The following is a 25,582-nucleotide window of genomic DNA, read 5'->3' on the forward strand; positions in this document are numbered from 1 at the left end:
CCTCCCTTCCAATCAATTACCACACAAATCAGTGCACAGGCCTTTGATGGAGAATCATTTGTCAAATCAGCCCAGATGGCTGGGGGCATGTACCCCAGTGCCACAGGCCATATCCACATGGAAATCTCTGCTCAGACTGGGCTCTCCTGACGCTCCCAACTTATTAATGGAAAGTCATTGTGCACTCCACGTCGACAGTCCAACTGCTCTGGTACCCTAAATTGAAAATGTAAAAGCATTTTATCTTGACTAAGAGCTTGACAAACTATTTACCAACTAACTTGCAGTGAAAGGGAAAACTGTTGGTTGCCAGCACGCTTCATGCCAGTCATATATATATATATATATATATATATATATATATATATATATATATATATATATACAGGGTTTTTACCGGCTCAAATTATCGGCCGCCCTCCTGCAGCCGTGTTATGATTAGGGACAAGAAATGAGAAATTACATAAATACAAAGTTGCCATTAACTTCATGATATTTTAAGAAAAAGTTAAATATTGGGATATATAGGTCTTTCTTTAAAATCATCTGTCTTTTATGGGTGGGGAATTTTATTTACTAGTGGTATTGGTATTTGGTATCGGGAAAAAGTTGTATCGAGCATCCCTAATCCTGACTATGTCATTCAGGCTGGAGGTGGTGAGCAAATAAGGTGGAGGTGGCCGCCTCTGAATTTTGTACACACACAAAAACAATAAAACCGTGTAAAGATATTGCAGCACGATTAAAAAAAGTTTTGCCTTATATTTCCATTTCCCACTTTGACAAGCAATTCCCCATGTAAAGTTGCTACCATGCAACTGTTTTCCAATAGAGGAAAACTTTAGGTTAGAGTCTCATGGTTAATGACTCTAACAAAGCAAGAAAAGGTTCATTAGTTTGCATGGTGGTCCAGCCTCAGCTAGATTTCTTAAGAAATACATCTCCAAAGTTTTGCAGTTAACATAATTTAGGCCCTCTCTAGATCTTGCCTGTCAATAGACATTAACTAGGATGGCACTCAGTAGAGCGCAGACCTCCACCAAGGACGAGCAGTCCTAATTTGTATCAGCACCAAAATGTACACCTCTATCGACTGTATAGTCTCCTGCTTATTACATTAAGATTCCAGCAGCATCCACTTGGAAATGAACCATATTTTAATGGGCCCTTCCTTAGTCTGAGCCCCATCTCTTCAAAATGTTTTATGGAAAATGCTTGAGGAGTCGAACCCCCCCCCCCCCCCCCCCCACACACACACACACACGCCCCACCCTTCCACTTTTTTTTGCTGACAAACAACACTTGACAAACAACACTTGAAAGAAAACTATTGGTCGAGAAAACTGGGAGTAAAAATGGAAATAGATCAACAAAAATTTGGAATCTAAAAACTTTTAATTTATTGATTCACAGATGAAACTTTAATCATAACTTGCTCAAGATTCACAGTCATGGTCTAAGTTATTTAAGAGGTTCTTTTAATTAATTTATTCATGAAGTATTATTCAAAGGCTTCGTGTCTCAGTGATGTATCCTGGCCTCCATCTCTTCCTGTGAAATGTGTAATGTGTGGTGGGAAGACATTGATGCCAGTCCTTAGCTCTTTGTACAAGAATAGCCAATGTAACGACTTGACATCTACAGTATTTGTGATTCTGTTTCCAAACAAGCTAAATATGTTGGAAGATAAGTGCTGAAGAACAAAGACTGAGAGCAATTTAGTACTGAATTTGTTAGATATAAGATTAAACTCTTTCATCTTCTCAGTTGTCTGCTTTGTTTTTTTGAGCAGTGCTAAAACGAGCCCCTGGCAGGTACGCAGTGGGAACAAAATTCTAACTTGGAAAATATTCGTCAATGGGTCGGCAGGGGGTGGGCGGACGACGGACATGCGCCAAATCATATTTGTCATCAGGGGGTATGTTGGTAGATTGTGCAACAAGAGGGAATAAAACTGTGGACCTACAGTATGCCAAATGCCAATGTGAAGAATGAAGATTATTATTGTATTTTACTTTTCTGTTTAATCTTATGAACAGCATTTTGTTACAGCTGTGATTGTGCTCAATAAATTGAGTTTCATCCCGTGACACAAATTCCATGATTCGTAAATGCCTTGTAGCCTATGGCAAAGTAGAGAAAGGAAATTGCAGACAAATAAAATCAAATGGAATTACAAGAGGAATTAACCATTTGTAAGTGATTACCTGTGTGTAACCTCGCCAGGCAGGAGCATACTACATTGCTCGGGATATTTTTCTTGCCCTTTAACTTTGCATATTTCACGCTGGCACAGTCTTTGGAGATGTAACCCATAGTGAGCGAATTTGACTCTGCATGCTAAAAAGGCATAAATATTGAAGAAAAAACAACACATTACCAGCTGATGACCTTATTATGCTGACTGCGTACCATGCAGTTGCAATTTTGCCTTTATTTGTCAATATTACCTCCCACCATTAGTGTGAGGGGAGGAATATCAATATGATGAAGAGGGCCTCAGACTAAAATGTTAAGGAGACCCCCTGTCATGTGGGACACATCCCCACTGTTTTGAGCGGGCCGATATGAATGTGTTTTACTACTCATGGATATTCAGCGGAAGAGTGCAGGGCGCATCTTGCTGTAATAAGCATTTACCGATGCAGAGTAGCACCATGCACTGTGAGAACATATGTTAATGCACTTGGCTTTGGCCAGGGAAACAGCAAGATTTTAAAAACAAACACAGGGTGGGCCTCCTGCAGCACACGTTTGCCTTTGACAAAGATTATTTGTGCCTAGATGGTGCAAATTAGTCTGATCTTGAGGAGTTTGTTTCATTGAAGGAACCACTCGGGTGAGGGTTTCTCTTTACAGACTTTTCAGCTTTTGCCAGAAAGATATATTGCTGTTTTCCAGCAACATAATATTTGCAGAAAATCTGCACAGAGCAAACGGGGATACTGCGAGACTTGTTTCTGTGTTTGATCCATTTTTTACCAGCACTGTGTCACTGCACGCACGAGGCGGGTTCTCTGTTCTTTCTCTGGAGCTATAGTGTATAAGGGGTGGGCGGGGGTGCTCAACGCCCCATGTCACATGCAATTTTAAATAGTGGAATTTTTACTCCTTCTATATTACTTTATCAGATCTTGTTTCATTTATTGTGTTTGGTTGGGAGAATATTTTTAAATTGTTGATGGTTGGCAGACCAATTTGATCTTTTAAGTACAGATGGGTACTGAGCCAAAGTACTAAACTGGCCCACGAGCTAAATTATTAAAGACTGGAGAAGCGATCAGTTCTACCTTTACTAAAGGTTTTGTTAACGGTCTTGGAGATTACTTGGGATTTAACGATAACGTCAATATTTCAATATTAAAACGGCCACATTATCATCGTCATGTTTCAATATTAAAAGCAACACGTGTAGTTTAATTTTAATTAGGCATGTTTTGGCCACCTATGTTTAAGATCCACACTAATTGCCACAAAACGGGGAACATAACACAATTGAGTTCCTCCACAAATTGACTCGATTTACAATATGTGCATGCATTAGCAAGTAAGTGCCTTAATATGAAGTGTTATTAGTGATTGTAGGTCGTTTACGTGCATTGAGGTTAATGCTACCTGGTCTGTTTCAGCTATATGTATAATTAGGACCTGAGCTAATTTGCATGTGCGTGTTTATCAAAAATGCAGAGTTAAATTCACCAAGTGTCCCCAAAAAATGTCACAAGCAGTCCAACTCATAAAGAATGGTGTTATTACATGGATCAAGTCAGTGGATTCAAGTCAGTCGTTACGTTGGGCTTTTCAGACAAATGTAATCAACAATGATATTGACTTGCATGCCAAAAGACTGCAACCAAGATGTTTGATAACAGTTTTAATAGTACATGCATTTATGTCATAGCAAGCCAATCCTTTCATATGAATATGAGGAAAATGAGACATTTTTAGATATTAAATTCAACAATGTTTAGGAAATAATTAGGAACAGGTGGGAGTGTTACAACAGCCATATGTTGATGTAATCATCTGGCTCGCCATTGACACGACATTTATATGCATTACCTGACAAAATATAAAATATTTTTAAAATATTTATGAACTTGGCATTGGTCTCTACAGAGACAGTGGATGGAGCAGCTTTTCTCCTGAATGTTAACTATATTGATTAATATTTTAAAAGCAGTGGTCAGAATGCCAATGTATGCATTGTTTTTGCTTGCCCTAACATAAAAACATACAACCTGGCAGATGTGGTTTCCAATATAATTCTGCTATAGCTATTAAGTATATGCAGAATTGGAATACTTCAGCGATCATAGGGAAATAGAAATGCAAAGAACAAACTCTGAAGCCTCATAAACCAAATTAATTCAACACTTGTTTCAGTCAAGAAGATGCACAAATGTACTTGAAAAGTGTGAAAAATACAAAAGACTAAAATTAAACCATAATTTAAATCAGTCCTGGCTGACTGTTCTGTAGCCTATTTGGTATTTAATTGAAAAAGACGCCCACATGAGCGTAATAATTGAAAAATGGACACATAATGACTTTTTGTTTCATTCCTACTCTGTCAGAAAAAGGGGTCCAGTGAGATTACCGGTACATGTCTGTCCCTTCCCCAAGGTACAATATGCACTGTCGCTCCAATAAGGACTAATTATTGATTCAAATCTTCACGATTAGTTGAATTGTTATTTTAAAGTTGATAGTTTGATTTGAGTACATTTGATTAACATACTTAAAAAAAATAAATCGCAGTATATATTTTTTTGCAACATTAGTCATGTTATTATCATATCTTGATCTCGGGCTGTAATTTGGCATCCGCTCACCCTCGATCCTAGTCAGGATAAGCGGTAAAGACGATGGATGGGCGGATGCATGTGTATGGTCATTTATGTCCTCATTGTACGTGGCTAGGGGAGGACAATTACATTAGTGTTTCCTTCCATAAGAGTTGAGTCATTTCATATTGTGACATGTAAACATTGAATCTGATAGTCTTAATATCAAATGAATTATGGAAAGTTTCAGCATGAATGTTTGTGTTAATGAGAAAGACTTGCTAGTACGGAACGTTCATAAACCGTTGCACAAGACTTGTATCTATCCAGACTTTTCACAGTTTCAGTGTCACCTACAATTTCAACCAACTAGATTACATAAATGTAAGCAATGCCTTTTATTCAAAGAACTGATGATTGAAAATGTGAAATCAATTATGTTATTTTTACCGTTTCATCTGCTATTTCTTGCTACATTATTGCTTGTCGTTTTGATCATGGTGGAAAAAGGGAGATGCCTGTGTGTATTGAAATAATAATAATGAAGATGAAGATCACAATAATGCTAATCACAACAACCACCAATGCTTTTGGGTAATGTGTTAAATTATAATGGGCTTTATATCTTTTATAAATCAGCACGCAAATCATTTGAAATTATTTCAAAACATCACAATGGTAACAGAGACTTAGCATCGATGCAGTGGTGTTCCATTTCATTGTGCTTTAATCTCCAATGACTATTCAGTTTGTATTTTCTTTTAAACAACACTCTTTTGATAGGATGTGCCCTGTGATAGCTGGAGATCATTTGAAACAAAATATTCGTCAATGGGTCGCGGGGATGAATATTTTCTTCAGGAAACCTCTGAGATGGTATAAAAAAATAAAATAAAAAAAAACGTCTGACAAGGTGAGAAGTTAAGTCACAGTGAGAGTACAAACTTCCCACCACAGGAAAGCTGGTGTGGACCTAATAAAATTGTCAATGAGTATATTGACACTCTTGTAAAGGCTTACCATTCAGTCAGTGGGAGACCTCCAGCTGAAATATTCCACCACTTCCTTGGCTCCTCCGGATAGTCACTGTGACATTTAAAATTTGCATAGTAGTAAAGATCAATGTAACTCTTGGTGACTGGTGTGACACTTATTCAAATCAGCCCACACCCTCTTTTCACGTATTTTTTTTTCCCTTCCTCGGCACAATTCAGAAGCAGGCAGGGATGTGGGTAAAGAAAGCCAGATAGTTCCTCAGCAGAAGTCAACCTCAAAGAGCATTTTGTCATCTGTCTTCACTTAGTAAAGTACCTGCAACCCTCTGCGGATCAGCACTGAATCAAGATCTCTTGCTACTTGATGCTGTTTGAAGTCACATGAGTTGTGGAGTGAGAAATAAAGGGGTGAAAACATGTCTCTAAAACTGACATGGTCTTTTTTTTTTCTCTCATTTCAAGTTCTTCCTTTTTGGCACGTGAATGTTTTTTTTTTGTAATGGATGATTATTAAGTTAGCTGCATTAGAAACAATGTCCTTCAAGCAGCGCCTGATTTCAAGGGACAGCTTGACAAAAATCACTTTGAATTTGCTTGAAAGCATGTCTAATTGAATTTTGATACATAATTAAATCAAGCAATAAATCAGCCCAGATCCCACTGCAACCCACAATTCAACACTCTTGAGTACTAAAAGCTAATTATGATGAAGTTATTATCTCAGCCAAAGGGAGTACTCAGAAAGGCTCCTTCTGCATCATGGAGACTTTCTTTGGCAAAGATGTGCTCAACCTTGAAGAAAGGTCATGTTGCTCATTAGGGATCTAGTTGTGATGAATGCCACTCAATGGGTTCGTGTGAAAATGTGACACTTTAAAGCAGGTAATCACCAGGAGCAGCCATTTGTGATGATATACACTACTATATCTACATTACGACATCATCTGCTGAAAATTTTGCTACATTGTACTGCAACAGTGTGATGGATTTTTACACCACTACAAAAACAATGGCACACTTGTTGTAAACCTGCACTTGCATTTCTATTTTGGAACCTATGCCAGCTGATTTAATGCAAGAGGCAAGGTAGTGTTAATTTTGACAAGAAAATTTTATTTAGTTTTAGTCATTGTCTTTTGACTGAAATTAATTAAAGTTTTAGTCATCTGATTGTATTTTAGTTTTAATGCTATTTTAGTAGATGAAAATAAAGAGCAATAAAGGTCGATGAAATATTAATATTAGTCGACTAAATTGACAATTTAGTCGATATTTTCCTTCAGCATACATTTAAACTTTTATACAGAAAATTATAACATGCCTATTTGTAACTGTAGTTTAACACGCAATACACATTTAATACAACGGTGTCTATTAATTGCTTCAACAAAACATGTTGAACTGACAATAAAATGCCATCTTATGACTTAGTTTTCACCGAAATAAAAAACTGCATTCTTGCTTGACATTAGTTTTCAGCTGCACAATGAATGTAAACATGTTTGAACATTAAATAAAGTGCTGTGAACAGTTTGTGAGTGGTTATTTTTCTCCCACCCGCGTTTCATTCCTTCTGATTGGATTGTGTGAATTTTAGTCACTGTGTTGTTTTCATTTTCATTTTAGTCATTTACAAAATTGTCAGTCAATTTTAGTTCCAATGAATGGCTTCTATTTTCGTTTTCGTTTCATTTTTGTGTGAAAAAATATGACGGCAATTTTTCATCGACAAAATTATAATTGCATCCACCATTTCATACTCATCTAAGAATACTTCTCAGTTACACATGCCTTTAAAAAAATACAAACCAGAAAATAATCAAAATAAATATTATTTTGATAGGAGTCAATATTACAGATGCTTACTACTGTAATCCTAGGAGAGAATTCCAGAGGTGGGGGCTGTTTAGCCGGAAAGCGGCTCTAGACTGTAGATGTGAGATGAATGATGTTAGAGATGAGCAAATACAGCTGTTGGTAATTTTTGGCCACTAATCCCTGGTTGTTTAGGAAGGGGCTGGGTTGATTTAACATGGATTTAGAGCATCATCCTCATCATCTGCTAGCTGGTCTCATATACTTAATCAATTACATCCCCTGTGATTAAAGTATGCTTTGGATGCCATGCACCACGCATGTAATCTCCTGACATAAGGTATTAAATGAATACTAATTATAACTTTGCAGCTATGTGTCTTATCATACTATTTTAATACCTTCCCTGATAAGACAAATTGGTGTGTCAGTGGAAGGGCGTGCAGTGTTTTAAATCGGTCAAAATTTGTCACTTTGGCAGGACTGTGATCCTTGTTCAATGAAATAAAACTGTATAAAGGGAGAAAAAAATACATGTTTAATGGCAGCTCTGTTTTGAAGATCAGAACATTTCTTCAAAAGCACAAACACTTTTATGATATATAGCCAATCTATTTTGCCTTCTTTTTCTCCAGTGGATGTGATTTCAATCAGAATTGTCTTATATTAAGGAGCTTTGTTACATCTGTGCCGTCATTGCTCACCATATCGCGGTTCACTTTTTGAAATTTCTCTATCACAGATCTGTCCAGGGAAAAACACAAAACACAGCACTTAGTAATAGTAAACCAATTAGAATGTAACATGCTGTCCTCTGATAAATGACTGCATTATTGTTACACTCTCAACTTTATTTCCACAATAAATGTGTCTGCAAAAAGTTGCACATAGGTGAAGTACAGAGGATTTACTGTTGATCAGTTGGTGTGGTTTGCTGAGAGGGTTTCCTTTTATTGAATGCCAATAAGCAGGCTACATCAATACACTTTGGACAGCTGAACACCAGAGGCAAATAGGGATTCAATTCATCTAAGTCTATACTTAAGTGTATTGAAGACTTTATTAGCACCGTTTTGATGAGGAGGTGTTTTGTTTGCAACAGTTTTATCCCGCTGACAAAGGTGAGCTGCGTTCATCACTAAAGGGAAAAAACAATGTACACTTGTACACTGCTTGCTGTTTCTTGGCTGGGACGTTTAAGCCTGCACGAAAATGAGCAGATGGCATGCTTGTCCAAGTTATCCCTCTGTGACTATGTTTATAACTCAGAAGTTAATTAGCTCTCTTTTTAAACTTCAACTTTTCACAATACGTATTCAGCATAAAGGTAATGTCACATCTTGTTTTGGAAACATTTAAACAACAAACTTGCAATTATTTAATGAGTGAGGAAAATTTGCTATAATATGGTCATTAGTATGTGATTTGAGCCTTTACAAAGTGTACAAAGTGAAAGTAAACTCTCTCATTGTTGAACACAATGATCAGCGTCCTGTTTTAGGCACCAAATAATGATTATATATATATATATATACATATATATATATATAACTCCACATTAAAAACATGGCTTGGTGGACATGCTTTAAATATACCAACCTTGACTTGACTTTAGCCTATAGCCGGGACACGAGCAGTGGTCCCTGGGAGCGAAATCTAGTGTTCAACCTTGTCCTGACCAGTCTAGTTCATTTCACCCGATACCCTAAAACTGCCACTTTCATGAATTGTATTTGTATGGAAATTATGTCGTACAATGTGAACTCAAAAATAATTCTCAGATCCAAAGTCACAGACAAAGTTTCTTTGCCACATTCATTTTGGGAGCAATGTGGAGCAATGCCACTACAGTAACACTCAGCGAGGGACTGTACAAAATATGGCCTGGGTAAATATTTGTCGATGGGTGGGGGGTGAAGACAACAGGCATGTACCGAATCCAATTTTTCAACGGGATGGTGGGTTGGTTGGATGGTGGCTCACATCAAGCGATTACTATTCATCGTTTGTCGCCGGTGGAAGGTAGTGCGCACGGTCGCCAATGATGTGCACACCAAAAATGAACTGGCCGTTCGGGGAAACTCCCAAAAGTCATTTTGGACTGTCCGCCTCTTCTTTGTATAAAGTGCCGGTCATAGAAACCGATGGCATGCGTTTAAGATCTATACAAATGCAGCCAACATTGTTTAGTGAGATGGCTGGCTTTTCCAAACTGCAATTGATTGCAATGAAATAATACATATTTCCAGCCGTACAACTATAGTGGTACTTTTACTTATGAGATTAATGTGTTTGTTGGGACAAGTCAAGTCACAAAAACAAAAGCTGTAGTGTTCTATGTGTGCCTTTAACCCCTGGGCGTTATTTTATTTTGAAATGGCTTGGTCAGAACCAACAAAAAGCCAAAAAATGGTCAAATAACGCCCAGGGGTTAAGGGGCGGGGTCTAAAATTGTGATGTCAGTAGTGTTTGTCTTCATGTGAGCTTTGTTTTTTTGTAGCTCTTTGCTCGTGTTCTCATTTAGTAATTAAGTGTTTGTACCGTTAGTTAATCGATGTAGTTAAGTACATCGGCTCTAATTGTTGTTACTTTACTCCGGTGGAAACTCCCATCACAAAGTAAAAAAAAAAAGATGGCTCTTAATCTGAAAAACTCATGAGTTGGAGCACTATAATACTACTATAAAGTAATATAGGTCTTGCTACTTAGTGATTTTGGATGACTCGCGTTGTTTAGGAAAATCAAATTCATCTTAATTTAATTTCTTAAAATATGGATGTCTTTCATGTGGGGATTAAGCTTGCATTTATGTCACATTGCAACTGGCAGTGATGCCATTCATGACCAATTATAATACATGTGCTTTCCCTACACTGAAACAGTTGTGACCATAGCCAGAGGCTTCACCCTGAATCCCACTTGACCGTTCTTTTGACAGATTGCAGTGGGACCATTTGAACAGAACAGGAGAACTCCACAGCAAGCCTCAACAAAGGACGCAGAAATAGAACAAAAAGGAAATATTAAAGGGCAAGCTGTGGCAGTTCCAACAAATTTGCTCGCTGAATATGCTTTCTTGTGCCTTTTGACACCTTCAAAGGTGTTTACACCATGAAGTAAACTGTTGTGTGGGAGGCTGGAAGCAGCATAACTCATTAGTGTTAAACTATGAGAACCCTAGGAAGAGGGCTTGTCAGGTGCTTTGTGGGTATTCAAGTTATCACATCATAACTTTCAATTTTCTCAAAGCAATGAAGTGGCAGACTCTTGCATAATTTGTTTTATTGTATTGTTTTGATCTTCCAACACACAGTAGCGATCAAGCAATACTATACAAAGGCAAAATTGTCGGCACACTTCTGTGAACCAAAGGAAATTGCACACTGAAATAACTTGCCAAATAACTAACAGATGAGAATGGAATTCACCAAAATGCACACTGACAAGCCACAAAGCTTGGGGAGAATGTTTTTTTGGGGCAAATGTCACAAAACTGGAGCTTTTTTGGCAAGTTACATCAAGACAACAACACTGTTCCTACACTGGGACATGAAACAGGTCCGGTTATGTTCTTGAGGTACAGACTGTCTTTAATCTACGACGGTAAAATGAAATGTAAATACAATTTTAAGACTGTTAAGGAATTCTGGAGTGAAATGTGGTGCCCAGTGTCAGAAAACTTGGATTCAGCTGCAAGCACACAAAATGTTGACACCCTCTTAAAATATTGCCTAAGCCCCCCCCCCCCCCCCAAAAAAAAACAGCAACAAAAAAATCATCTCCTCATGACAAATGGTTCAATTTTGTGTGTTTCCTGAAAAATCTGAGAAAAATGACTTAAGCGATTAATTTAAGGTATCGATGTGCAAGCTAGTGCTACACATTTTCTCAATGAGTCCATTAGCTTTTTTAAAGATAAATGCAAAACTGTATATAGTGATTATAGTCATATTATCTTTTAGAAAGCCTAAATATGTAAGCATATCTTGCATTGGATGTAATTAGCGGCCCTACTACCTAATGGAATGTTCGGTGAGTGTATATGTGTTAAATATTTAAATATACATTTAATGATAGTATAATAACCTCACCCTTGCCTGCTTCACCTTATCCATAACTGAAATAATTGGGCTACAGAAGCAGAGCACAATGAGGTCTGGTGGTTTAATCAATTATTTATAAAATATTTTAATGATCAGAGTGCCTGGAGTGATCAAAGCTGGAGTGGCTTTGCCGGCGAAGACATCCACTCTACTTTGATGTGCTTCCCCAACAAAAGCACTTAGCGAAAGCCGAACTCTATCCAACTCTGAAACTGTTTGTCTGAGAGGCATTCGGATACAGAAGGTCAGTGCCCAGTGCAAAAGAATAAAGGACAAAAGTCATACTCAAGCAATCAAATGTATTACTTATACTTATATACTACTATTTTGAATGCTGAGGTTACCTTCTCAGATCCCTTGTGTGCATTACCATATATTTAATTGGATGGCGAGGTCTCCAACATGAAGCGTGTGTCACGAGATGTTGAATAAAACATTGCTTGGAGAAGAAACAACATGCCTCTTTCCTTAAATAAAATCCTGAATTAAAATGACCACAGTCAGTGGATGCAAATGAGCCACTTGTCAAAAAAAGGACCTGACAAACGTTAGCAAGCTAAGAAATGCAAATGCATACTGATAAGCCATCGGTATGACATATATTACTTTAATTATGCTCATCAAATCATGTGATCGTCTGCTGCATTTGAAAACATAATGTGTACAGTACCAAGTAAAGGCCACAAGGTTAGAACATATATTAAGACAGAAGGTACATGTCTCCGGTATGCAAATAAGCCATTTGGTCTACATGCATTTTTATTGCTTTACAAGGATGTAATATAAAAAGTTACATTGGCATACAGAGTACAGAAGTTCAGAAAGTGAGATGTGCGCGCGGAAAAGTATCAAACTCAAGGCCTGGGGGCCATATTTGGGCTCCCCATCTCATTTTATGTGGCCTGCGAAGGCTAACCAAAATTACCAAATACCAAAATTGCAAATTGTCTTCACATTTAATAACACTGAGATATTGCAAGCATTTTTTTGTTACTAATCACCCTAGTAAAATAATTGAAAAATAGTTGATCAAGCCATTTATTTACTGGCTATCCAACAACTTGTTTTGTATATGTCATAATATAAGGCATACTTTGATATGGTTTCACAGTCATAATGACCCTCTGAGGAAAACCATAACTACAAAGTGAGAAAAAAGAATTTGACATCCCTGTTAAATTAACCCAAAATTGAATGTTCACCTGCTATCTTCAACATTTCTAGCCTGATCAGTCAAGTCTTTGTTAGGGTGAAGGAGTGTCTTTAATATACAAGCTGAGGATAAAGAAAATCAATAGACTGAAATGAAAAACTGTGCTTAAACAGTTAGATAAAACAAAAACATCACTATATATATATATATATATATATATATATATATATATATATATATATATACACAGTATATACAATAGATATTTACATACACATGTATGTGTATATGTCTATCTCTATAAAATAGATGAATGTGTGTTTTCCGTTGCTAAATTAGAGCAAGCATCCCTCGGCGAGCAGTTATGGCAACATAATCGCTTGACATGAACTTATTTCCTCGTCATTGTTGTACCGTTCCACCCCATCAGTCCTGTTCGCCTTGTCTAAGTGGCTCTTCCACTCTAGATTTCTATTTTCTTTACAAATCAAGTCATGTGCTCAGATTATTATACACAGTACAAAGACAACAAAAAATGGTGATTAAAAATTAAATACTTATCTCTCTGTGAGTTATCTCAGTCCTCAGGGAGATGATGCGTTTCTTCTTTTTTTTTGCGGGCTTGCGGGTGTCTTTTGTTCTCAATTTAGAAGCCTGTCTGTGTGTATTGTTCATTTTTGATGTCTTGTTTGATATTCCGCTCACTTTCTTCTTTGACATGTAGAGAAAACATCTTTATCAAAGTGTCAGATGTATGGCTAGTGTCAGGACGTTGGGTTTTGCACTCCCTCCTTTTCATTGCATTTCAGTGGGAGATTGTGTACTCAGTGAGGTAGCTTGCAAGGCTCACAAAAATGTGCTTTGCACCGAGAATGAGAAATCAATATATAACCTAAACCTCAATTCCAACTAAAAACAAAGACGCCGCTTTAAATCTATGAGGTTGTCAATTGTTGAACTGGGTGGCTTTAGGGAAGCTGGAAAGTTCCTGACACAGGTTCCTTTGTTGGCTCTAGGTATTAATTTACATTGTAAATTCTCTGTCAGACACAGTGAGATGCTGATCTAAAGCGACTCTTCTTCTGTCCTTGCAGGAGGCCTGTCAACTTGGGAAGATAACATCTGTGAATGTAAGTCATGCACTCATATGCTCCTTCCTGTGCTCTTCCTTGTGCGTCCTCCCCAATAAGCATGGCTAAAGCATGATACATTTTATCGCAGAATGTCTTATATCAGAGGATTTACATCTTCTTTCACTCAGCGACTTAACTAGAAATGCCGCATTTAAGTCATTACAATTAAAACACCCCATAAAGGACTTTCAGTTTTGCTTCAAAGGGTTTTTTAATGTGACTATTTTGAATAAGAACACTTATACAAACTATATAAAATTAAGTAACAGAAACAGAGTATGATGGCGCAACATCATTTAACTTTCTGCCCTATCGATGATAATAGTCAAATCTTCTTTCTGGTGGGGAGTAACAAAAAATAAATACATTGAGAAGCACTGCATTAAAGAGAAGTCAACCCAAAAATGTGCTTTATTTTGTTCTATGTAGCCCCACTAGTCTATATACAGCATTCTGATTAATATTAGCTTTGTAAAAATCGAATTAAGCAGAAAACTCCCCCCTTTTTTTATTACTCACAGGGGAGGGGGCTTTTTACGACTTGCTTGCAACTGAAAATGACATCACAGTTGCTCGCAGCTCAGGTGTCGACCAATCGTGGTTCACCTGTTCCCTAAATTTGCTCATGTGACATTTGCAAGCTGAACCATGATTGATTGTTACCTGAGCCTTGAGCAAATGTGATGTCATTTTCAGTCGACACCTAGTGGCAAAATGGCTGCCTCCTGAGATGGACAAAAATGGATGGATTTTTCTGCTTAACTCATATTCCACAAATGCAATATCAATCAGAATGCTATGTTTAACTAGTGGGAACCAGGGCCGGAATGGGACTCATTTTCAGCCCTGGAGTTTCATGGCTCAGACCGGACCACCTTAGTTTACAGTGTTTTAATGAAGATGTATATTTCCTATGTATTGATGTATCAATCTAAAATAGATTAAATATTCAAATGAGTATAGGAATAAGTAACCAACGTCAATAGTTGTGTTGTATATGATCAAAAATTAAAATAACTTACTAGATCACAGTCAGTATATCTGAACAATTATAAAAACACAAATAAAGTCAAGAGTGCTAAAGAAATTGATTTGACCACCTGTCATATTCTCTAAAGATAAAACCTAAATAAGGAGCTAATAAGGCAAGGTACAAAACAAATGTTCTATTTTTTTAGGAGCTCAAATAATGAACTTCAATCACACTTTAACTTTCTTGTGCTAGAATGTTCTTGAATTATGATTAGCAAGGGCAGGTTTTACAAAATTGCATACAAAATGCAAACGTTAGTTTCAGTCACATTTAAAATCTAGTCACTTCTATATATGTTTGTATGTAATTACTATATATTTTTATTTTTATTATTTTTTTTTTTTCCAAAAAGCAGATCAAGACCTGCTATTTATCTCATCCTTCTAGTGAAGCAGCATGGGGTTTATTCCCCTCAATGTAAAATCTACTGTTTCCAACAAATACAAATACCACAACATTAAATTACTAGTAGAAAAAAAAAAAAAGAAAGATCAGCCAAACATACTATTGGACCATTGTTTTGGTGTTGCACTTGTTGTTGCTTTTAATCTGGTGTTGCTTAGTCTTCTCCCGCCATATCAGTCTGGGCCTGGTGGGAACGCATACAACATATTCTCGTGAAGAACATTTTTTGTCTGACTTTCCCTACAAGAGCAGAGATAGCGAGAAAAGTGGTTAGAAGGACGATGAGGATCAAACTTCCAGGTAAGAAACCTTGAAGAAGCCGAAGGTTGATTGGTGTAGTAAGGAAAGTCATTGAAGGCCGGTAGTGTTAGAGAGGAGGACGTAGAAAATAACCGTACATGGCTAAGGTTGATGCACTGGGGGGTGACACTTAACAGGAAAAGTCGTGAAGAAGATGCTATTCAGAAGGTTGTATATGTTAAACTTGTGGATATATACACATTTCTCAAAACTTGTCATATTGTAGACATTGTCAAGTCAAGTCTCCATTCAATTTCTTCCCAAAAACATAAAAATGTAAAAAATGACAAAAATTGATGTTTTGGGGATATTTGCATTCAGTTTTATCCCAAAAACATAAAAATGGACATAGCAGTGACAGTATACTATATGTCATATCCAAGTTAAAATGCTGCCACAGTTTCCCAGAGGAAACTTGACAATATAACATAACTCAGCTAAATTGATACATAATTCATCTGATTTGTCATAGAATCACCCACTAATCCCTGGACCCACTCACCAGCATCACCTCCTCTGTGTGTGTTCTTGTAAACTGTCCATTTCACACATGCGCAGCAACATATCACCAAATGCCTCTGGAAGAGCAAAAAGAAAAGGCTTTGAGAGAAAAACTGCAAAGATGGTTAATTAGTGGAGGGTCTGGTGACGTTTAGAAAATGTTTTACTGTTGTGTTGTGTGAGTGTTTCTGCACATTAGAAAATAAATCGCATTAGTGGCCATACAGAGGCTGGTGCCCGTGAGGCGATCTTCATCTGTTATATCTATATGAGTAAGTCCCAAATATGTCCTGTTTCTCACACTAGTTGTGCGTGCTAGATTTGGTGTGGTAGAAAATAGAATTTAAAAAGTATATTTAGCAGTAATACAGAGGCTGTGCCCTGCTAAAGACGCAAGCGGATGCTACTTGGTCCATAGCTAAGTATGACGGACCTCTAATCCGGTAACCCACGAATCCAGCCCCATCTGCTTTTTGCTCGGATGGTAACTGGAGGGAATGTTTTGGATTGGCTGGCTTGTTCTGTGGCAGAACTTGGCACACACACGCTCCTGTTCAGTTTATCTCTGTGTACATACTTCTCAAGGCGCTGTTTTATCTGGCTGAACAGGCTTTGTTTGGTCTTGATATCTCTTACCACAGCTTGTCTTTGCTTTATGGATTTCTGGCAGCTTCTTTAAATAAGTGATAGCGCTTAGTAAAACACTCACCTTGACTTCTCTGTGAATGTTTTTTTTGTTTTTTTTAATGTTTGTCGTTTAGCATTAACATTTGAGCCACCCCTGTAGCAAAATGTAACTATTTAACACAGATTAATGGAATTTAATTGTAATTAATGTCATTAGATTAAATTATTTTGATCACCTGGCACCATCTTAAATAGGCTCCAAGAAACAGCAGTTTGTAGTAGAAGACATGCAAAATGATTATGGCCTAATTGTCACAGACAGCTGTTTGTTCTAATAGATTCTGGATGCCATTGCCGAAACACGTTTCCAATAATTAGAATCATGTGGAGAGGAAGAATGCTTTTTTGTAGCGCTGCCAAGCCTCCATAAGTGGTCTCTTTCTTAAGCCGGAACTTGGGCTCTGTGTCTGCGTGCACGCTCCACTCATTTGAGAAACACCTGTCAAAGCTGTTTGAGAACGACACAATATTTAGACGCCTTGAAAGCCTTGGTATGCATGGCACACACATCTATAGGATTTAGCCAACAAGGTGTTGCTATAGCTCTTCTGCCTCTGAAAGCCTGACAGAGAGAGCGGAAATAACGTTTGAGGGAATCCCACATGTTGGCAGCCATTCTTCATTTTCACCACAAATCATTGCAGTGCATTTCTTGTCATTTTTAAAAGCCAAACAACAACAATCAATTTGTGAATATATATATATATATATATGCCAAGCCTAACCACTAAAATTATAGTGCTATACAGTCAAATTACACAGACTTACAATATGAGCAATATTCTCCCATGTGGCGTAATATATATATATATATATATATATATATATATATATATATATATATATATATATATATATATATATATATATATACAGTATATATATATATATAAAAGCCACTTGAAACTGTTTCTGAAATGCACTTGTTGTGCACTTCCCTTTGGGCAGGTTATCATTTACCCGTGGCACATCCTTTATTAATCCATCTCTCCTCACTCATTCAGTCCTACCAAAGAACAATAGCTGAGTTATCTCTGCACCATATTGGTTGAGGAAAGATATGTATGCACATAGACACCCCCCACAGGAGCTGGAAGAAGACAAGAACGTCTATTAATTGTGTTTTTAATTCAGCACTTACATTATAATTTTGTTGCTATAGCAATGAAGAAAATAAAGTAATTTACGTTACAGTTGGATTTGCACACGGAAAATAAATAAATAAATAAATAAATCTCTTATCGGGTTGAATAATAGGATGACTAAAATTCCCTGCAATAACTGAAGCCGAGGGTGTAATTACATTTTATGTGTTCTTTATGTCCCTACACCACAGCGGTGTGATGCATTATGATGTTACCTAGGGAATTGCGTGAAGACAAGAATTCATGCCACAGCATAATGACCGTGACGATGTTAGATTCCACCGGTGTTACCTCAATGTCACTCTCCACTCTCACAACCACTCTCACTCTCAACCGCCCTTGTTTTTTCTCTGTTAAACCCCAAGTTAAAAAAAAATATATATATATATATAGGCACAAAAAACACAATATATAAATATGTAATGTAAAAAATATAAAGCATAAAAAGTAAAAATCAAACCAGCAATTGAGATTACCCGTGCCTTCATGCTGTGACTGGTTGTAAAGGGTTTGTTTTCTTGAGAAAACACTAACATGTTTTAAGATGCCGTGAAATGAAGCCTCTTCTCTTTCTTGGCGCAGAAGAAAGGTCACAGCATGATATTGTGGAAATCTCATGAACGGTGGCAGCCCGAGCCTAAATTGCACCCTGTGCGATACCCTGCCTTTGGTGAAGACCCCAAACACACAGAAACTGGAAAATATTTTCTATTGTTTTTACTATATACTGTAGGTAAAGGCATGCAATTCTGACAAATGTTATAGCTGGCATGGAAGCATGTGACAATAACAGAGTCATTGTATTGGATTATAGGATTGCCATACTTTGCTCATTACACCAGAATTGTAACTTTTTGTGGCTGAATCCAATAAAAGTTTTGGGTTTAAAAGCTGTGAGTGCATTGACACTTTAATGTCACAATCTATGAGGGACGTATTAAATGAGTGGACATTTTTCAAAAAAGAGACCAAGAATTCTCACATCACTATTGTTTAGTAGTCTTTTATGACCTTAAAAAAAAAAAAAAGAATAGAATATATATTTTTTTTAAGTTTTATTGAACACTTCTTGTTTTTCACCGTGTTCCTAGACCCAGCGCCGAGTGACGTTCCATCTTCCAGATGGTTCCCAGGAGAGCTGCAGTGACAGCGGGCTGGGTGATCCAGAACCAAGTAGTACGGCCAGTACCTCCCAGGCTCTTCCGCTCAGCTTCCCCCATGAGGAGTATTACGAGCAAACATCCCCTAACAGTCGCACAGAGGGAGACGGAAACTCGGATCCAGAATCAAGTGAGTACTTACTTTTCTCATAGTTTGAGATATTTCTGCTAGGCAACTTTTATTATTAAACTAAAGAGGTGTGTAACTCTCACTATTTCAATTTAAATGGCTATTCAGTATAACGATTTGGGTCTGAATGGCCTTTACTGTATATTTGCCTTGCAATTAAGGATGCTATATTTATAGTTAATAAAGAACAATTGATTTTCTTTTCACCAGGGATCTTCCTAGAGGTGAAGCGTTTACAATTTATATTTATAGTAATTTAGTATTCCATCGCCGTATGTTAAAATAAATATGTGCACATCATTTTAGTATACTGCTATCGTCACTTTAAAGTTGTTTGTCTAAGTATTGTAAATACCAGTATGCAGCACTAAGCTGTCCAATTTGAGGGGAGTTATGCCTGTTTAATTTTGGTGGTGATTCGAGATGAATCAAATAATTCACAGGACAGCTGTCGCCCTTTAGTTTGCTGCCCACTGATGTTCTCCATAAAACAGACCATTGAAGTCACAAACATAAACAACATAAAAAAAAATAAATAAATAATTGGCTGACGGGAAAATTGGCTACGACAGACACACACCCGATATTTCACTACACCATTAGTAGTGATACAAGAGATGAATCAACATAAATACACCCCAGCAAGGAAAAGTCTTTGGCTCCCAGTTCACTCTGCCATTGCCGCATATTGTGGTGAAACACATCTCATATATACTCTGGTCAGTGGGTGTTGTAATATTTTCCGTAGAGCGAGTTCATGTGCGACATTGCAAGGCGTGCTTTCCCAGAGTTACATGTCAAACTATGAGAGTGTGTCTTCATTTTTTTTTTTTAATAAATATAGCTCAAATCTGCAGGACAGGTCGGATTAAATTGCTTTTCATACGCTTTATAGCCATTGTGTCATTGCTGTAAGTGAGACAACAGTCCTTGGTGAATCAGCCTCCCCAGCATCTGCGCTGACAGGTCTGGGCCCGGGGTGTCAGCGCGAGTGTGATTGTGAATACATTTGTTCGACATTAGATAAGACGGGTGACATCTCGTCGATGGCTTTCTGTTCATTTACATGCAAAGGTCCCTCCTATTTTGGATTTTTTTTTTCTGTTGTTGCTTTTTAATAGAATACTCATACGATGTGCCGGGAAATTTGACATTCCTATTCATTTATACACGTATGAAGCAGTAACTTATTTAAATGCGTGAGCAAAGACACAACTGGTGATCAAACCTCTCCTTCACTGTAAGATATTCACCATGGTGACAGAATATTTTAATTCACACACATAGACTGAATTGCTCATCATCTCATTGATATTCATTGACATAAACATCTCATATTACATCCACCTGTTCGATCACTGCAGTTATTACCCACTTTGCCGTTGCGATAATATTTGTTAAAGCACATCCATTTTAAGCGGAATACTACACTATTGGAAGAGTATTTCTACATTGACACAGTTGGGCAGTTAACACATGTAATATAAGTTTGTTGTGAAAGTCAGAGCAAGCGCATGTAATCCGATATCCTCGAATCAGGATCAGGCCTCTTGTAGTGTTAAAAAAAACACACACACAGGCACACACATACATTTGATATATAAACCAAAATGTAGTTATGCATTGGACTAACGACAAAGTTTCTCGTCCTAATGAGAAACAGATTTCATCCCCTCACCCTTCGCATTATAAACACATGTACAAAAGTAGAGAAACACAAACAACACACCAGCAGTGTGATAAAAATAAAAACACCAGTGGTAAATCAAAACTACAGTAAAAGCAGAGCTCAATAAATAGGGTGTAAATTAGAGGTGCACAGACCATTTAATAAGGAAAACGATTGCCAGTGCAGTAACACTTGCACTGAAACCAACAGGGGGAAGAATCAGACCGTGCAAACTCAACGTGTGTAACGGTTTAAAATATATTTTTATTATTTATGCAATTGAGCACTTAGACATGCACTGTAAATCAAGCTTTTGTTGTTGCTATAGCGCTGGATCACCTTCTTTAAGAAAAAAGAGGGCGGAGTGGGGGGGAGGGGCGGAATTATTCCTTGTTATTATGTCTTAAATCCAAATCAATTCCCTCTTGCTTATCTACCATGTATTAATAGAAGAAAGAACATTACCCAAGTCTAGCTTCTCCCTCACCAAAAAATTTATTAAAAAAATCATGAAACCACATACTAGAAATGGGGTGAAATTAAGATGGATCATTTGCATGCTGACACTATTGGAGGTGAGAATGCTATGACAGAAAAGTGCCTCAGGTGTGCCGCACACCGAGCGACATGGCCGAATTCCCCTGAAGTGGACCATCATGCAACAAATTACAATTGCTGACACTTTGCTGCACGCCTAGTGCCCTATTCGTAGTTTTTCCCATGTACGCTGTGTAAAATTCTAGTTGCGCCTCTTTGGGCATGCCGGCAGACAGCACTGTTACACACTCAGCACACCTGACAAATTGGTGACAGAAAGTAGACTGTTGCCAGCATGAAAACGGGAGCATCTTCATTTTTCAAACTCTAGTTTAGCCTGTTTGTGAAATTGGTAGTCTGTGCTACGCATCGATTGGCGTTCTGCCATATTCTATTGAACGCTCCCAGCGATCTGGCAATTTGGTGACAAAAAAAATAGACTGGATTTTACATTTAAAAAACAAAAAAAACAAAAAACATGTATTTTTAATAGCACCCCTGACCAGTAAATGCTGTAGAGTAAATGTGACTCTATTTAGAGTGTGCCCAAATAAACTCAGTTTTAGAGTAATATTTACTCTTTATATATATATATATATTTATTCTTGGAAGAGAGTAAAATAAAGAATTGAACAAAAATACAATAAAAGCCACTCAAGGGTTGATGAACAAACGACCTTCAGCTTGGAAGACAGCTGATCACCTCCTTGAGCCACGCATCCCCTGCTGTGTGTCAGTGTATCGCTCGGGTCAGGTGGAATCTTCGTAGCTCCTCTTCTTGGATATAAGCAAACAGTAGGATTGCCATAGCTCAGGTGATATTGTCGCATTTTCCCAAGCTGAAGGTCGGAAGTTCGTTCCTCAATCGGTGACTTTTATTTGAGTTTTTTTCAATTCTTTATTTTATTCTCTTCCCAGTATAAATATTAACCTACTCTAAAACTGAATCTATTTGGTCCTACTCTATATAGAGTCAAATTTACCCTATAGAGTCAAATTTAGTCTACATAATTTACTGTGTATGTTTGGTGGTGGTTAGATGAGTCGGGAGGTTGTTACAATAACTGTAAATGCACTTTGCATGGATATGGATTAATGAAGGGAGCCGCTTCGATTGGCTGGGAGTCAGCTGTGTTCCCTCCAAAAGTGGTACACAACAGCACTGTACCACAAAAATATATCATTGTCAAGGAATAAGAAGATCACCACAAAGAAGGGAAACGGAAAAGAATAAAGCAACTTGTGAGCATATTTTGCTGGTGACATTAAAAGACTGAAGTTTGCCTTCTTGCCACAAAACAGACTGCCAGAGCGTAACTTTTAGATGCCAAAAGTAACTAAAGTACAAACCCAATTCCCAAAAAGTTGGGACACTTTACAAATTGTGAATAAAAACTGAATGCAATTATGTGAAAGTGCCATTTTTTAAAATATTTTATTCAGAATAGAACATAGAGAACAGATCAAAAGTTTAAACTGAGAAAATGTATCATTTTAAGGGAAAACTATGTTGATTTTAAATTCCATGGTGTGAACAAATCTGTAAACGTCTGGGGATCGAGGAGACAAGTTTCTCAAGTTTAGAAATAGGAATGCTGTCCTTGAAAATGATGATGCCTGGATGGGAGCATATGTTGTTCTTGAATCTGAATATACCTTTCTGCATTGACGATGCCTTTCCAGATGTGGAAGCTGCCCATGCCACACGCGCTCATGCAACCCTTTACGATCACAGATGCAGGGTTATAAACTGAGTGCTGATAACAACTTGGGTTGTCCTTGTCCTCTTTAGTCAGTATGACATAGCGCCCCAGTTCTCCACAAAGAACTTGAAATCGTGATTCGTCAGACCACAAAACAGGTTTCCACTTTGCCACACTCCATTTTAAATGACCCCTGGCCCAGACAAATGCCTCACTTCTTGGTCTGCTTTAGAAAGGGCTTCTTCTTTATACTGTAGAGTTTCATCTGGCAACGGCGAATGGCACGGTGGATTGTGTTTACCCAAAATGTTTTCTGGAAGTATTGCTGAGCCCTCTCTGTGATTTCCCTTACAGTAAGCATTCCTGTTTGCGGTGCAGTGCCGTTTAAGGGCCCGAAGATCATGGGCATCCAGTATGATTTTTCGGCCTTGACCCTTACACACAGAGATTGTTCCAGATTCTCTGAATCTTTGGATGATGTTATGCACTGTAGATGATGATTACTTCAACCTTTTTGCAATTGTTTTGCTGGTAAACACCTTTTTGATATTTTCCACTATCTTTCTGGGCAACATTGGAGGAATTTGTGATTCTCTACCCATCTTCGCTTCTGAGAGACACTGCCACTCCAAGAAGCTCTTTTTATACTCTAATCAAGTTGCCAATGGACCTCATTAGTGGTAACTGATCTTCCAGCTGTTTTTTTTGTGTGTAATTGTGTAAGTGCAATTGACTTTTCCAGTCTCTTATTTCTACCTGTCCCAACTTTTTTTGAGATTTGTTGGCACCATGAAATTTACAATCAACATATTTTTCCCTTAAAATGATGCATTTTCTCAGGTTAAACTTTTGACCTGTCATCTATGGTCTATTCTGAACAAAATATTGAAATTTGGCAATTACACATAATTGCATTCAGTTTTTATTCACAATTTGTATAGTGTCCCAACTTTTTTGGAATTAAATGCAATACATTTTTGGTGTTTGAAGCACATTAATTTTAAGTGATGTTGTGTAATCGAAAAGCAATCCTTGTGACATTATTGTGACAATGTACTTCTCTCTTTAAGCATGCACTGTTATTAGGCCGCCCACTCTGGAAACAAAGTTCGTGTGACATTTTATATTTCTGTTATTTATGAGTTAGAAGGCTGTTGATTTTATGGGCTGTTGCTACCTCCCCTTCAGGCTTACCTCACCATGCCGCCATCAGTTATGTGCTGTCATGCATTTAGTCAAACATTGTTACATTTTGTGTGTCAGCAAGTTGCTGAAATCTTGAAAATCCGAGCCACTTAAGAACAATTATACACAAAGCTTTGGAGCAGTACCTTTTTGCCAAATTTGCGACACCCACGGGTTATAATGACATGCAATGTTAATTTGTGCCTCTGTGAAGCATGCATTGGTGCTGAGTTTTAGTCATCAAAAGTGACTTTTTGGATGGAATTAATTGTCATGCTGTTGTGTAATTTATTAAATAAAGCCCTGTGATGTGTTCAGTTTAACAGTTTAGTCAGTAATGAAAAGAATTACAGTATAACCTTTATTTGCATAGAATGTTTTGTTGTTTGCATTTGATAAGTGTACTGGCTGTGATGAAAACTGATGTTGGCGTCAGGTTTTGTGAAATACGAGATCCATCATGTCACAAACAACAAGTAATACTTTATGTACCCCAAATCCAATCATTTAACACTAGCACTACTAGAATTCTAAAACAACTAGATCTCCTAGAACAGTCATTTTGACGGCTTGTGCTCTCGCACTCACGTAATCGCCTAATATGGTTATTACTCACTGTTTTGAGTAACTAATAAAGCCCCTCTCTTGCTTTTCTGTGGAAAATGGGTGTATTGATTTCGATTATCAGGCTTGTACTGCCAAAAAATGTCATGGCTCCATGACATCTAGGAGCCTATTCTTTACTAGTATAAGCTTTTACTCTACCTTGAGCTGCGTCGCCGCTTCCAGTGAAGCGGTACACGACTGGTCTTGTTCGGACTTGCTGTCTGAAACTGCCGAGCGATCCAGCGACCACTCTACGTGATTTGTCAGACTCTCTGTCAGCTTCTCAGAATGTAGCTGTGTAAAGTCTCCACTGTAGAATAGTTTTTTTTTCCCCATTCAACAGGGTATTCAAAGCCAAATGCCTCCGCGTTGAATGGTAGTTGCTACGGAAGACCTGCGGCGCAATCCCGCGGGTACTGGCAACGCAGAAGATGGACATTGAAATGAATAGAGCCGTCAAATTGACTGTCGCGGAGGTAATGATATACATACAATGAGGAAAAGTAAAAAAAAAACAGGAACATAGTTGATCTTT

At 37.6% G+C, this 25,582-nt stretch overlaps 1 protein-coding gene across 1 annotated transcript in view; it reads left to right on the top strand.

Annotated features, from left to right (window-relative positions):
• pcdh11 (protocadherin 11) overlaps positions 1 to 25,582 on the top strand; it is a 152,766-nt gene that overhangs the window by 74,676 nt on the left and 52,508 nt on the right. Inside the window, exons 5-6 of the mRNA XM_077578078.1 lie at positions 13,948 to 13,983; positions 19,149 to 19,347. Of these exons, the coding sequence (XP_077434204.1) occupies positions 13,948 to 13,983; positions 19,149 to 19,347 (235 nt within the window). The remainder of the gene's footprint in view (positions 1 to 13,947; positions 13,984 to 19,148; positions 19,348 to 25,582) is intronic.

The sequence above is a fragment of the Vanacampus margaritifer genome, chromosome 10 (genome assembly GCF_051991255.1).
Source record: "Vanacampus margaritifer isolate UIUO_Vmar chromosome 10, RoL_Vmar_1.0, whole genome shotgun sequence".
Taxonomy (NCBI): Eukaryota; Metazoa; Chordata; class Actinopteri; order Syngnathiformes; family Syngnathidae; genus Vanacampus; species Vanacampus margaritifer.